The 17384-nt window shown below is 33.3% G+C and overlaps 1 protein-coding gene across 2 annotated transcripts in view; it reads right to left on the bottom strand.

The window, feature by feature from the left end:
- The window catches only part of LOC117120961 (nuclear receptor subfamily 5 group A member 2-like), a 23309-nt gene extending 11694 nt beyond the window's left edge, over positions 1–11615 (bottom strand). For both annotated transcript variants that reach the window (XM_033266059.1, XM_033266060.1), the window contains exon 1: positions 11432–11615. In XM_033266059.1, coding sequence (XP_033121950.1) covers positions 11432–11498 — 67 coding nt within the window. In that variant the 5' untranslated portion in view covers positions 11499–11615. The remainder of the gene's footprint in view (positions 1–11431) is intronic.
- Between the last annotated feature and the right edge of the window lie 5769 nt (positions 11616–17384).

The following is a 17384-nucleotide window of genomic DNA, read 5'->3' as shown; positions in this document are numbered from 1 at the left end:
CAGAGATATTTCAGACCACTTTACATTCTACATACTTTTGTAAAATGAAAACGATGTTGCCATATAACATATAACAAGGTCAATCTCTAAAGGGTTTACACTGCTAAAAAGAATCCTCTTGAGAAGATATTAATGTGAGCGGAAGTTGAAGTGTTCATTACAATGATAAATACACTTGAAATGAATAACCAACAAATTATTAATAAATAATATTACTGGTAATTCAAATAAAATAACCAAATCACCAAAATAACCAGGGAAAAAACAATGAAAATGAGTATTGTAATCTGTCTCTTATACACATCTAGATGTGTATAAGAGACGTGTATATAGGCCGATTCAATACATCTAGTGGTTTTACGCTTAGTTTGTAGCTTCACATTTTCAATATCATTATTTTTTCTAATTGGTGTGATATCTTACAAAGTATTACAAAGTAAAATGAAGAATACGAAATCCATCCATTCGTTCATTATTTTTTTTTATTTTTTAGGTACTTAAGACCCTATAGCGATTGAATATAATGCCAGGTGAAGTAAAATGAGGAATACAAATCCATCAATTCGTTCGTCTTTTAGATAATTATACCTTATAGCGAATACACCTTATTGAATACAATTACAAAGCCAGTTAATAGAGTTTTCCTATAAAATAAAAATAGGCCTATTAGCAATAAATTTCTTCCGATACTTGGATCCGGTTAAAATAATCGAAGTCATCTTCAAACACTTTATCGCGTTTCAATTATAATTTTGAGTTCTATAAAAATTCACTTTATTCGCCTTTGAAAAAAACTCAAATTGATGGATGTTTATACACTGTTGTCATGGTTACAGACAAATGAGATGAAAGACCCTACATAATCCAACTTCCTAAACTATACATTTACCTCTGGCTAAACACGTATTCTCTAATCATCCAATTTATCATAGGCCATGGATTTATTTTAGGGATAATATCTACTTTCTACAGTATATGAACTTCCTTCGGTTTCAAGTCGTCGCCGTCGCCGTCATCTAAAAACTCGCCTTCACGTCCTCACTGGCACCTGCCTGCAACTTTGCATCTATGATTATAAACTTCCGGGATGTGTGTGGTGTGACTTGGTGTGGTGTGACTTAAAGTTTGGTAACGGACTTTGTGATTGTCACGTGATCCCGAATGCTATACATATTTTTATTTACATAACATTATATGACGTAAATGAGAAGAAATATAGCAATATGGATAGTGTCTCAAGGCACATGTTGGCGCACGCACGCGAGGATTATTAGGGCCTATAGCAAGGGATTTTTTTAGACTGAACATCCTTCGGCAAATCATCGTTTATGCTAATCTAAAGCAACTACGATATTATCTTAGGAAGTATAGCAATGAGAAGCAAAAAATTCATGGTAGGAAGATAATGTACCGGGTATACCGAAGAATAATGAAAGACCGACGATAATAGGCAGAAGAGGGGGAGAAAGGGATTGAAAGCATGAAAGTAAGGCACACAAGAAGATAGACGAATTTGAAAGAAAAAGAGGTGCCAGAGATATTTCAGACCACTTTACATTCTACATACTTTTGTAAAATGAAAACGATGTTGCCATATAACATATAACAAGGTCAATCTCTAAAGGGTTTACACTGCTAAAAAGAATCCTCTTGAGAAGATATTAATGTGAGCGGAAGTTGAAGTGTTCATTACAATGATAAATACACTTGAAATGAATAACCAACAAATTATTAATAAATAATATTACTGGTAATTCAAATAAAATAACCAAATCACCAAAATAACCAGGGAAAAAACAATGAAAATGAGTATTGTAATAGTACTGTATAAATCCTCATGTATTGCTTTCTTATGAGATTATAATTAATAAACTTAAACAATAGGCCTAAAATGATTTTTTTTTTTATCAAGTTAGTGGTTAATGCATATAGGTATAAAGTTCATCTGTCAGGCACTCTCAAATGCTATTCACCAATGGATAATATTCGCCTAATTGAATAAAACAAGTTTGGAGTAATTTTAGAATTAAATGTCTGTTATAGATCAGGGATAATTAAATCTTTTTCTACCTGTGTCTTACTTTTTGGTTGAAAAATATCCCTTTGAATTATCAATTCAAAATTTTAATTGAATGTTTGTTTTTCCCAGGTTTTGTCACATTTATTTTATGTATATAAAGGAAAAGTAGGCATAACAAATAACAATAAGGTAACTATTCACTGTGTGTGCTCGATAAAATACATTTTAAATTTACTAAAACAACTAAAAATGGATGACATAATTTACGGACATATTGTCATTGGTACTCAATTATAATCGCATTAAATGCGTCTACAATTTTCCACTAAATTATATTCATGTAAGCCTGCAGAAAAACATAAATTTACTTTGGAGAAGAGTGTTGGAATCCAGTCTCTGATCTAATCATGACATGAGGTAGTAAGTAAATTATTCAGAAACTATACTTGTGAAGGTGCGTCTAAAGTGTATCTCACGTATTCTCGTAGTTCAGTAGGCCCATCATACGTCCTACGTCTTTGTAAATAAACGTTTATAAAGAAATGCTTGTGTCTTCTTTGTGTTATTTATTTATTTTAACACCGTATACATTGTATTTAACGTTTTTTCATAGTGTTTCATTAAGCGCCGCGGCGCTTATTCAAGCGGCGCTTAGATAAAAACAAAATCAGGTTTGGTGCGGCGCTTATTCGAGAGCGGCGCTTATCGAGCATTTACGGTACACAAATAAAAAAAAACTTAACAATACAAATGACATTTAAAAGGCAAAAAAAAAAAAAAAAGAAAGAAACGACCACCCAAAGATGAGGTGATGAGGTACTGTATTGACAACGATCGCACCCTACTTGATGGAAATCCCTCCATTCGGATTCTGTTTCATTAATATCGTCATTGTCGGAACATGATTGATCTGAAATTGCATTCGAATTCAATACGCAATACAGTATTTTATTGCTACAGGGTCACAAGGAAGCCGCTGATTTAGACAAAACATGACGTAATTGTCATTGCACTGTATTACCACAGTGGTATTACTACGGTATTCGTTATCACATTAGTAATCAGTAATCATAATTATTTTTATAAAATTTGTGATATCATCTTGCAAAAAAAAATTTGTTATATCATCTTGCAAAAACTTCTCTGTCTCATAAATGTATATTCCATTGCCATAGCCAATCTTACGTTAGGCCTATATACTTTTATATTTCATTAATGAGAGGAATCATTTATCAAATTTAAAAGATGAAACAAATTTCAAATGATAATGAAATAAATACAATTATATTATTGCTAAAAAAATATATTGTTAAATATAATTTAACACAATTGTTAAATATCGTTAACCTACACTTTTTTTTACAGAAGGTAACTGTACAGATACTAGGCCTAAATACAACTTTTAAATTAGTTTCAGACATGATAATCTTGATGTTGACGATGGAATGAATTAAAAATATAATTAAGGTTTTAAGGAAAAATCTTTTATGATATTAATTATTTTATAATAATTATTGTATGATATTAATCAGACTGAACCTTTAATTAAAATATTGCTATGGAAAAGAAGAATTTGACAGGGCATTTACTATGACGGGCGCCTGCATTTCTTTTAATGACATCTGTTAAGTACATGGTTAATCAACCAAAACAACGATGCCATTAATAATTACTTCTAAATTTCTTTGGACTTTAATGTCAAGAAAAATTCTCAGAAACCATAAATTGTAAGTTATCACCACCTTATAAATGTTGTGAATGAACAAGTGTTAGAGCCTTATTATTCTGACAGAAAAAGTCACATCCTAATTTCGGGACAAGTGATACTTCTACATTTGTTTCGCCTTTTCACGATCTTCCACACATTTCCTGACAAACGGCTGTTTTGCAAAATGTTTAGAAACAGCCGCCCGATCTGAGCAAGCCAGTCACGTACTTATAGTGAATCGCTAACATGATATAAACTAATTTTTCTTCGTATCATAATATTTGCTACTAAAATAATATTATCATATTTGACCCTTAAACGACCAATGTATTACGTCGCCTTCTGTTTTCAACATGTCACCTGTTTCGTTGAGAAAAGCCTGGGATTAACTGACATTTTCTCACGCACTATTTTTATGGTCGAAACTTTGTGCACTAAGACTACATACTCCAAGTATGGAAATGCACGCCATCGTGTCGGGATGCATTTCGATACTTGGAGTATGTATTATACGATCTTATCTGAGATTAATCAGTGTACCTTTCGGTTTTTGTGTATGTTAATGTTTTTGTATTCAAATGGTCAACCTTGCCGGAGTGAAATGGACAATAAGCAGTCTGGCCTTGAGTAGGCTACCGGTAATGTTCGGACATACTCTAATGCTCTAATGGATGTTAAATAGACAAAAAAACAACCACAGAATATTTATTTATTATGTTCTCATAACTGATATTACATAGAAAAATGGAGAATAATCAGTGAAAAGCGTGGTTTTATATCTTTGGAAATTTGTTGATCACAATCCATAAAATAACAGGATATCAACGAGAATGTTCTGAATTTTAAGAAGTACCATTTAAAAATGAAATAAAGATACTGTATACCGATAAAATCTGGTAAAGCCTTAAATGCATATACATGTAGACCTTCAAGAACGATACAAATGCATTTTAATTTATGAAGAAAATATGTTATATTTTAATTGCAATATTAGGCCTATGGTTAATTAGCCTACTTATTTTTTTAATAAGTTTAAAGAATATTTTAAAAGGCTATTTTGCATATCATATACACTTGGTCATCATACACAATTACAAGTTTCTACAACATCGTTTCCTAATACTAATGTTTTTACACGCTGTTCGTGTTAAGAAAAATATTCGGAATTTTCATGCGAGATTCCAGATTCATAAAAACACTGTTTAAAAATATTCAAAATGTAATATATTATGGCCACGTTAATCCGTTTTCAAAAAATGGGTTATAAGAGTAGCCATGGAGTTCACTTTATAAAAACTTTTAGTTAGAGATTATGTTGAGCATAAAAGTAAAATACATATTAATCTATAGGTAATAAAAAGAGAATGGAAAAATTTCCATTAGCAATAAGCATTTAATTACAACAAAGAATATATTATGTATTTGGGCTTATTTGTTTTGTATTTATTTTAATGCTAGGCTAATAACTTATCTTACTTATTAAATAAACAATTAAAATAGTGAATTGAGCCTAACACAGGGAGTGCTGTGTAGTTAATTGCATGCTGACTATTTTCTACCTAAATATTGCTTTATTTGTTAATGAAGTGGTATAATAAATCCACCTTTAAACCAGTGACAAAAATCATGGCGGGTAGGCCTACTCAATGAACCACTGGAAGTATAAACTTTAACAGTATATGCCGCCAATTTAAGCTCCTTCAAAATCGATACCCTGAAAATGAATATCTATAAGCGAATCTAGGAAGTTATAGAAAAAACTTGTTTATGTATGAACGATTCCCACTGGCTTGGCACGGAATAGGATTAGGATAGGTTCTCCACAGATCCTGCAAAATCCTATCCTGTACCCGGAACATTTGAAGAAAGTACTAAACCATAATAGCATGATTCGTATTGGCCAATTTATTTCTACAATCTGTAAAGTAGGCCTACTACACTGGGCCTCTTGAATGAGTTGGCCTTGTGTCACAGTTAGGTAACAATACTGCCTTCCTAATGTTTGTCTTTTCCCAGACTTTCAGGGAATCAACTCATTTCCTAAAAATAGATAACGTACAGAAGACTGATTTTTTTTCTCATCGAAAATTCAGATAACAAAATTAACAATATAACAGGCCTATTTTAATAAATTAATTATAAAATACAAAATAATTCATAATGAGATATAGGCCTAATTGTATAACATAAAATATACTTAATATTTGTTAAAATATTAATTGCCATAAGGAAAATAAAATCAAAATATTTATCATCGTGGAGGTATATACCTCCTTGGTGAAACCCTCAAAATTTTGCAAACATATTATTTCATTTAACAAACAGAATAATCCACATAGGTAACACAAAACGAAAACACACTGAACATACCGGCAATCTTTGCGGCCCGAGGTTTAATTTGATGCGCCCTTCACACCCGTCTCCATTCGGCATCTACTCAGTCTAGGGTGTTAAGGATCCTTCCGCTTTTTGGAACCAAACTATTTTACTTTTGTAATTAAACTTTACTTAAAACAGGCGATACAGAGTGCATCAGGAGAATATTGTAACAAACGAATGGTTTGATATTTGTACTACAGTATATTAAAGTGGTTTGCTCACAATTGTAATTTTTTCCCATTGAGATAACTAATTACTCTCTGGTTAAGATAAAGATTCTTAACTCTTTATAATCTGATTGACCATAATACAGCACGTAATATTCATGTGTGTGTGTACGCGATCATTGCCCGTATTGTACACGCAGATGTGACGCACGTAGGTACAATCAGACGAGAGCGTCTTTAACGATCGATGATCTAACTAGATTACTGAGTGTTTTTTAACAGCTTCATTGAACATTATACACTGTTAAATATAAAAGATAATGACAATGAATTGATATTTACTTCCTTTTTCTCTACATTTTCGTAATCCATTTCCTAGCACGGACGTGATACATCATTTGCACATATCATCCTAATCACAATTTATACAAGTTCATGCACCAGAAGGAGTGATAACAAATATTATTCACTTATTTAAATATTCTTCAATCCCAACCAAAAAACTTAACACTTATGATATAGGGGCTCTTTTGTAAAATGTAGACACTGTAGAATGTTGACTTGGTCTTGCGCTTATGCTTATTCCCGACAAAGGCTGTTGCACTGTAATGCGAAATTTATTTAGGCCTTGTTTTATTGATTAAATATAGGCCTAATAATTATTATTTTATAAATTATAAGCGAGCATTATCTTTAATCAAAAATAAGTTTGAAAGCTAAGAAACTTTTTAAGTGATTAAGTATTTAGAAGTAACCCGTTAAAATATTTCGGTTCGTTTGATGATAGAAATATTAAAAACAGTGCTGATTATAATGGTGTCTAGAGAAACATAGAGAAAGTTATATGGAGGACAGTTCCTACTTTGGACGTGCAAGCAGACATCTGGAGGTGGATGTCCTGCAAATCAAGAAAAACGAATTCCAAAAAGTGGTGAATGTAACTCAATGTTCATAGGCTATCTGAGTAGGGATATACGAATTTTTTTGCGAGGCCCCTGGAGACTAGTGCAGTGCCAAGTTGGTTTCCAGTAAACTGGAAAATCCATAGAATTGTACTTTGAAACGTGTACATACAGTTGCCATGTTCATAGACAATACAGGAAACGAACAACTTGGAATCATATGTATAGAGATAGGCTTACCTCTATATTCAAAGGTAAAACAGATGGAATAGAACCATGGTTAATGCACCAGACAGCGATTTAGTAGTGACCAGTTTGATGATGCACTCTCGTAACGTAATCAGTTAATCGAAAAAAGATGTTGAATTGGTGATGGTGATGTGGAGATAATTTAAGGGTGCAAAAAGCGAAAAGGAAGGAACAGATATAATAGGGTGATGAAGATGATACTGATGAAAACAACGATTATGACGGTGTTGATAAAATCGAGATGAAGATAAAATGGAAATGGGACTGATGTGATGTTTACCTTTCAATTTTATCACCATAAATTCAAATCATTATATCGATCTGGGGTTTTCATAAAATGATACGAAAAACATTGTTTTTTCATGTGAAAATATGACAATTTTAATGAAGCTAATAAAAACGAAGAAAACAACGATTCATTATAAAATTGACGAAGGAAATAACAAAGACGGTCGTTTCCCTCTATTTATTATGGTTTTGCTCTTTTGGTACTAACGAACTGCATACTATGATCTTGTCTACTGATATTCCAAAACGGTAAATTCCAATATTTTTTATTCTGTCCTATACATATTAGGCCTATCAAAACATACATTATGGTATCGTTTGGTTCGGACCACTGATAAAATAACATATTTAAAGAAAAAAATACGTTAATGGTACTCAAGTCATCAACATTTTTCAATCAACCGAGCACCACGTCATGTGACATTATATCGATCTTTTCTTAGGACATAATTATGTAAAGGATAATGGAAAAATAATCTAGACCTAATATTCATTAACATCTTCAGGTAGGATCAAGCAATGATCGGTAAACTACAGCTCATTGCCTCTCATCATTACACAGCTGCAGTGGCGATTTAATGTTGTTTATACAGACTTAAAAATGTTGATTGTTAATGGTGAGAAAACAAAGGGGTAAGTGTGATTGTTGGTGGCGAGAAAACAAAGGGGGAATGAAATAAAAGGGATAATGGCGATTTATAGGAACCAAAGCATAGATATATGGCAGTTTAGTTGCGGTTTCGATTAAAAAAGTCATTATAAAATTTATCATGACTAAAATAATAACGAATTAAATTATTCGATGAAGTGATTAAACAAATGACTGACTAATATTTATCATGGACATGACTTCATCCTGTTTGCAAGGAACAATTAAAAACAAAATATATATATATATATAATATATCAATATATATATATATATATAGGCCTAATATAAAAATTAATATAATACCTGTTTGTCATTAAAAGGGGCCTAAGTAAATAGTATCCATAGTTATAATTTATATGTCGCCTTGTTTAATTACCAGCTGCAAGTGACTATTTCAAGTTAGAGTACATAGAACATGGTGAAGAATTGCATATTTGTGGACAGTGGAGTAAAACTATCATTGTAGATAGCCCAAAGATTTACTACAGTAACTTTCCGACAGCCTTGGCAATTTGTTTAGTACGTCATTTCTTTTATATCCATTCCATAGTGTACATAACTCAATAAACATCCAGCGTTTATTCTTCACTTTTTAGAAATTTTCTTTCATCAGTAAATCCGCATTTCCATTCGATTGAATTCGTTTATAATAGGGATGTACATAGTCGCAGTTTATGTAAATATCCTTATTTAGAACGCTGGTAAGAATTGCTAGCGATGACCTCGCAACTGACCAATACATATAACAATAACCTTGATTACTTTTAAAAGGAAAACAATGAATAAAAGATATCAACTGACCATGGTCCTATTGATTCCAGCACACAAAACTTATCATGAAATTTCTAAGATAGGACTAGGCTTAATTATTCTCCGATATTTACTTATTGTTGACATTTAAGACTTTAGCTCACATACTATATGATGACCGGTCGGTCTGTGGTATTTATTTTTAATGATAAGTAAATTTCTGACCCGATGACCAAATGTGCAGCCACAAAGCTGACCATAGCTGCAATGTATGCCTACATATAGCCAAGATCAAAGATACAATCAATGATAACCACAGTTACTATATGCCAAAACTATTACCAGTTTCGTATTGATTGCTTAAAATATTGTTTCTTTATTGAATAAAAGCATAATTATTAATAATTCTATATTTTTATAGCTACAAAAGAATTAATTACACACGTATAACTTTCACCTTAGAAACACTAAAATTTATTACAACGAATATTTCGACTACTACTGTAGTCTATGTCAAATAAGAATGTCGAACGAATATTCGTCGAATAAATTTTAGTATTTGAAAAGTCAAAGTTATACATGTCTGAGTACCGTATTTATTACCATATTCGTTACACAGTATTATTACTGTATATTTCGAAAAATTAATATATATACATATACAGTACATTATATAGCGATCTTAAATCTTGATACAGAGTATATTGACCTTAGCAGTATGACCTTACCTAGTTTTTTGGGCTAGTTATATTTGTTGGGCAATAATGATATACTTCATCTAAAACGGTTCACCTTCGATGGTGACACGGTAAGGGCTCTCGTGACAAGGATTTGTTGATTTATCAATTTCATATTTTATTAAAATTCAGTAGGCCCTACGCTATTTTTAAAATCTTTAAATTCAAAATATTGAGATATAAGGCTTCTAAATTACAATATAGTTATAATGACAATATTAAATCATAATGTTATTATTATTATTAATTTAAAAATAATGAATAATAATAATAATTATTATATATTATTATTATTATTATTATTATCATTATTATTATTATTATATTTTATTGTTTGCTATTAATTTCCGATTAATAATTATTACAATGAATACAAAAGTATCAGCATTATAGCACACGCATTAATAATACGAATGCCACATTGTTGCCGAATAGACTACCATAGTATTAGGCCTAATTCTAGTATTGTGTGCAGTTCGTGCGTGCACGCTTTATATACATAATGTATACCTCGCGCGTCTTGGCTAAGGATGGGTCTGGATGGATCAATGAACAACCCCCCCCCCCTTCAATATTATGGTTAAACATCATTAGCCGCAATAACTTGATAGGCAAGCCTACTTAATCGTGAACTCATTCAATAATGTAACAAATACCGTTAATAAAATTGAAGCACTGATTATCCTTTTACAAATATATACCCTTATATGTATAATTTAAGTCGACCCAAAGTTTTATCTTATCCTGCCATTGCTACTAACGTCTACTCCTGTTTAAAAAAAAATCATTATTTAGTTTTTAAAATTGTGTATGCAGTCGAATATTGGGAATATTGTGTTACAGTGGGTATATTAGTTTGAAATGAATATAAGAGGGATAACGTTACAATAAATCTGAGTCTTGCAACACAAAATATGCATCTATTATTAATAAAACAACACTCGAGAATTTCGAAAAACACTTTTTAAATCATAATGAGTAATCCAACAGATGATATTCCAATAACTAAATCAAACCCCAATTACAAATTTAATATGCAGCCAACAAGATTACACCTGTATTTAATGTTACACATATCATATTTCTAAGAGTTTCGTTAAGGTTATTACTGAGAAATTATACCCCAAGAGAAATCATTGAAAAAAATCGCATGCAATAGTCCTACTGTTATGCTCTGCTGTTTTCCGTATATAATCCGATTCAACATATATTAGTTAGTCAAAAGGGTTGTGCAAAATCCATAGAGGTATTAAATAACCAAGAGAATATGCGTTGTCAATCCAGACTTGTTTATAAATATTCTTTTACTTAAATCATTCGTATGCCAAAAATGAAAACAGAAAAAAAGGATTACCAAACTAGTTAGATAAAACATAATATAATAGGATATATAAAAGGTAAAATAAGGGAAAGAAACATGAATAATTTCAACGGATTACCAATCGAATTAACACTATAGTGATATTTAAATTCTACTTCTATTTTATTATTATTATTATTATAAAAAAAAATACCGAGGAAACGGAACGTGCTTAATGTTAGACAGGTATTTACACACAGGTGTTAAAACAATACTCACGGGCGTACCGCGGCGCGTAGTCGCCATGTGATTCCGCCTGCATCAGATTGTTGTTGTGGGACCACATCGTCTTTAAGGGTCTAATGCTCGGAATCGATAGCTTCTGTTCTATTACACTCACAGAATTCACACAAATTCCCCTTCTCTCCGGTTAAGTTGTCACGTACGAATGAGAAGTGGAAAAAAGGCGAACATCGACGTGACGTTTCACATAATGTGTTGGTCACATGGCCTTCGTGTCGACCTTCCTTGCAAACTGATCGCTCATTGGTCGGGTTGTTGACAAGCCTGGAGTGGACATACAGAATAGAATTGGGCAAAGTATGTGTGCACTTTACGATTGTCGACCATTAGTACGTCATAGTAGGCCTACCAATATGTGTGTAGTTTTCACACCACTACAGTGCTTCGACCAGAATGTAAACTTCACATGCGAAATGCTATGTCAATGCACATAAATTAAAAATAAGCAGACATATAAAATAGAAAGAAACAAAAAGTAAATACGTATTATTTCAGAAAAAACCGAGTTGATGAAATGATTATCTCAATTGACTTGTGTTACGATAGCTATTGACTGTATACTGTATCTTTATAGAAAAATCATAAGGACAAAGCATTTGATATGAAAACAGACTGAAACAGCGAAGCACGAAATCACGAATTAATTTAATTGCCGAGATGGCAGATGAGACCAGGCCTACGAAATGTCAGTAAATTACGTATTTGTAATTAGGATTTTTACAATACGCAAAGACACGAGCTGTGTATATAACAAGTAGGCCTTTTACTTAGTCCTATTGTTATGCCTACATACTGTACGTATCATTCTATGAGTTTGAGGATGCACAGCGACAATGTTTTGTTATTGTCATGTCAAAGAATGAATACTTACCCGAATGTCTCTCATCGTCCACAAGTAGATAGCCAACGGTAGGCCTGCGTATCCATGGTAAATGGTTTTGTTGTAGGCTAATTCAATTGTTGGCCTATACACTATTGAAGTACTAGGCTTATTGCAAATAACAGGAAAGTGTAATAATTTAGGAAGCCTAGACCTATTCAATACAATTGTAATTATATGGCACATGGGACATAATTTTAATGTGATTAATGGAACATTTTACTTGACACATTGCCACTGGTAGCACTGGAATGGAAGACGGGCGGAGATATATATATATATATATATTCCAGCCTTGATAGGATGATAAACTAGTCATATTTTTTGTTGTTGAAAAGACCGTGTTCTCCCAGACTCTCACAAGGCGCTGCCACCAGGCTACTCGAGCCCGCTTGGCTTCGGCGGCCCCAGATCCCGTTATTAGAGTCGGGGCAGCTGCATACGGTAATTATATATAGGTCTAAGGCCCAATAAAAAATAATCATCCCCACCCGCATATATTTTATAGTATTGGAAAAAAAACCATTATTTTTTATCTTTGTGAGTAAACACTTAGTATATTGCTTGTATTATCTCAATCATATATTTTACTTGGAAATTAATGCACCAGCAAACGACTCAAGGGTAATGTTTAGCTTTAGTAAAGTCCAAAATAATATTAAAAAGCCTCCCTCCTTCATCACTTTTCCAGCCTAGATAGGATGATAAACTAGTCATTTGTTTTATTGGGTGTGAATTAAGGTAGAATTAAGGTAGACTTATAAACAAAATAAATAATAATAATAAGAATAATATTAATAATGGTGATGCCGATGTGATGATGATAATAATAATAACAATAATAATGATAATAATAATAATAATAATAATAATAATAATAATAATAATAATAATAATAATAATAGGGGCCTAATAATAAATACTAATAAGGGTGAATTCACAGCTTCCTGCTATAACGTAAGTTAAATCGGACGCAACCCTTTGCGCCCCTATCGACCATGACCCAGGAGAAGATCGAATCCGACTTGCAGAGGTTTGGAGGACGGTTGCAACACGTACTCCGAGTAAATCAAACTCATTCATTCTGATTAATTTAGTGTTCTATATCAGGAAGGAGGATATTAGTTATTATTATTATCTGTTTTACATCAAGCATACCGTCATTTGATGTAATCGTGCGTTGATACCAGCTAACAACAAGGTGTGTGCGGCGTATTAATTTTGTCCATCAATTGAACCCACCTCTTCCGCCAAGGCTGATGCTGGATCAACTTCAACTTTGTTTTTTCTTTAATTAAAGCGGTGGTCATATTCCGGATTAAAAACACTTCCACTTCCAGTTGTCTACTTATCATTTCCGACACATTTTCTTTACGCACTTTTCAGTGCGCACTTTCGCATGAACCTCACAGGCCCCGATATTGCTGCAACTTTTTAAGATAATTAAAAATACACAGGTTACTTCATCAGCAAAACTGGTCAAGGAACGCAGAACAACAGCACTTCACCATCTATAAAGAAAGCTTTTGATACCGTGATGGCAATTTCACAGTAGAAGCGGGTCCTAATTGTAGTTCTTGTTTGATGTAAATAAATATTTGATCATAGTAGTCGATTATAACCTCTGAATTCTGGTGTTTTAAAAAGCAGACGATTTTAAAAATGCAATATGGCAAAAGGAAACCGATTAGTTTTAATCAAAACAAATTATTACGATACCGGAATACCAGTAGTAATTACGACACTTCGACACGTTTGGAGAGAAAAAAAAGAAGTTAATGAACTTATTTAGAGCTTTGGAGTCAACAATAATTTTTCTACGGAACACCACTTGTCATGCCTGTATGTCGAGAGCAGAAGTACAGCCCTTAAACTATGCAGTATTGGGGTACATAATGATACTAAGAACCCTGTTATATTACAAATTATATCTAGTAAACTAAAAATACATCCACTAATTAGTCCTGGAAACCCCTTAGTCACGTGTGACCTCATCAAGGACCCTCAATGACAGAAGAAATGACAATGTTACTTGATCAATGTCACGCAGACATCTTCGTCGTGTTTCACCGAGGTCTCGCACAACTCCTAACCCTTTCAGGGGACTCCACTCTGTCGCCCTTGGATATCCCCCTTCTCTCATTCCTACGAATCGAAAAAAATATAAAATTATACTCGTAAGTATAATATTTCATGTTTGCGAAGTTGGGTTTTGTGCGAGAGTAACAGTTGACCTTGGGAGCCAATAATACTGACGTTCACGGCCACATAAACCTGACTTTAGGGATTAGCATTCTAAAAATAGTAACGTTAAAACCACATACGATTTGTCGATGATCGGCACATGTCAACACGCAACGTGTTGTCTTTACACGTGCGTTTGCATGATATATACGAGAGATACGGTCACACATTGAAAATGTTAAGCATTTACGCCAATCCTTCTGAGGTCGATAAAGTATAATATGACGATATTAGACGGCTAGTATAACGTGTACGCGTGAGTTCTGTATGTACGTGTAGATCACACGTAGGCCTACGCCTGTAGGCGTGGTGAACGTGGTCTCGTGCACAATGCTTGTTTCACTAATCGTACGCCTCTAGCTAGGCTATCTACTGAAGAATCAAAGATTGTAATGTGAACAGTTATTTAGCTTAGTATTTATTCACATGAAAAAAGTAACTAATACTGTAGTGTGAATAAAATCATTACTTCATAATTAGTACGGACGTGACGACCAACATATACAAGTAGCGTGTTAGCTGGACTGTCCCAGTAGAGTTACAAAGAGGTCTGCAGACCCCTGGATAAGGTTTCCTCGGGGCCCTACTAATAAGGCAGTTTTGGCCTTTCTGTATTGCAGGGGCGCTATAACTAGGCCTATAACTTTCCATGAATTCTTTCCGAAGATTTTACAGATTTGTAAGAAGAGGCGTGTTCTTGTTTATTTGGTACTAGTGAAGAAACAAGGAAAAACCACGAGACCTAACACGGGACCTCTGTCTAAAATTAAAAAGAAGTGGAGAAATGTATGAGAAAATGGAACGCCGCACTGAAACCCGTGATCTGTGAAAGACTAATAAGTGAGTAAAAATTACGGGGTAGCTTAAAGAGTAATCATTATCATTATCACTCACATCATCGTCATCTTAGTCGTTGTCGTCAACTTCCCCATCATCGACAATATCATAATCAACATCACCAAACAAAACAAAAATAAGAAATATGCCTAAGGATGCGTCTAAATTAGTAAAAGAATGTTTTGTCTACACCGTCTGCTTCCGCTTTAATTCAGGTCCCGCCACTTAAGTTTTTATTGCTACCTCCCGATGCGCCCATTATTTTGTTAAAACGCTTTCTGCATGAATAATCAACGCTTGCTTGATTAATTGAATGATTGAATGCTCTGTGTTCATGTTTTATTGGTCTGCAATGTCGATGTGAACAACACGTTTTTTTTTCTTCAAAAATGTTACTGTATTTAATTATTTTATCAGGAGATATGCATGGTTTATAATGTGTTTGTATCTTTGCCAATTTTATACATGACGTAAGGCAATAATGTATTTACATGTTCAAATCATGGAGGAATTAGTTTATTTATGAAATAATCTATTAGCATAATCATCATCGTATCAACACAACCACGACCACCACCAACACCACCATTGATAATGTCATTATCATCATGTTAAATTCATCATCATCATCATCATCATCATCATCATCATAATCGTCGTCGTCGTCATGACTACATTGTTGTTCGTTAGTAACCACATAATGGCTGGATTATAACTTTAACCATTTAAATAATATTCTAATCTCTTTAGGATTGTGCAAGAACACTAACAAAATGGCAAAAACAATTCTAATGACCATAATAGTTTGAAAGAGCAAACTTATCAAAAATGAATGTAACCTTTAATGAGTGTTTGCACTGACAGTATATACTAAGTTACAGTACAGTACAGTACTTTAGTTAAGCCACGCGGTAAACTTAACACGCGGTAAAAAAAACCGTACAAGTTTTTATTGCTCGGAAGATATTGGAATGGCTTCTCTTGTGCAAATATTTTCCAAAATAAACAACTCGCTCAGCATTAAAAAAAAAATCAATTTATAATTTCTGTCTTGTATCTTATAATATTTAATCTTAACTTATGTATTATCTTGAATGAAATTATTTTTTATTCGTTGACTTTGACTTTATTGTTTATTATTTAAGCTCTCTTTACCATTTGTTATGTTTAAGTGAGCCAATTTGGGGAATACTGTATATGTTTTATGCACTGAGAGTGTAATTCAGTATAAAGAATGAATAAAAGTAATTGTGGTTACCTGATTTGTTAGTGTTTTTGGTTTATCACTAAGTTAACCTACTTGCTTATATGTGCGGCACACTTTGTACCATCGTAATCATACTATGATCCTCTATGTGAGAAGTTGAAGGTGATGAGATCCGCTTATAGCAAACAATTTCCTTGGCTTAAACAAAGACAATGTTTAACCAACATTCGCGTTGCATAGCTACCTCATAACGTACAGAAAAGAAAATTAAAAAGGTTTAGAATAAATATAGGACGAGTAATACACTTCGTAATCCGATTGGTTAACGTAATGTGTAAAAAACACAGTTATTTAGGATCGATGGCGTAAACGTGCGGCAGATAAAAGTATATTAATTATGGTAGCAAATCCAAGCTATAAGATGCTTTGCATAACGCGCACGCCGCGGCGCATGAAGCCTGGGTTTCCATAAATATCGCCGACTCCTTTCACTAGATGAGTCAAGCTCGATTTCCATACAATCGCTCACCCTATCGGCAACAGTCACCGACAGTTGTCGGGAAGGTTGAACCTGGTTCAACTTTGCCGATCGCGTTGAAATCAGGGTGCATTGCCAGCTTCCCTGACGTACTATAATCGGGAAGGCACCCCGATTCCTACTGTCTTCAAAGCAATAGGCAAAGTTGAACCAGGTACAACCTTCCCGACAACTGTCGGCGATTCTATGGAAACCGTGCTGCTTCAGGGAACATTCCCGCGAT

This window comes from Anneissia japonica, unplaced genomic scaffold (assembly GCF_011630105.1).
Source record: "Anneissia japonica isolate Jap-2015-1 unplaced genomic scaffold, ASM1163010v1 scaffold1239_len605302_cov174, whole genome shotgun sequence".
NCBI lineage: Eukaryota > Metazoa > Echinodermata > Crinoidea > Comatulida > Comatulidae > Anneissia > Anneissia japonica.
The sequence above is the reverse complement of the archived record's forward strand: the minus strand, read 5'-3'. Positions and strand labels throughout refer to the sequence as shown.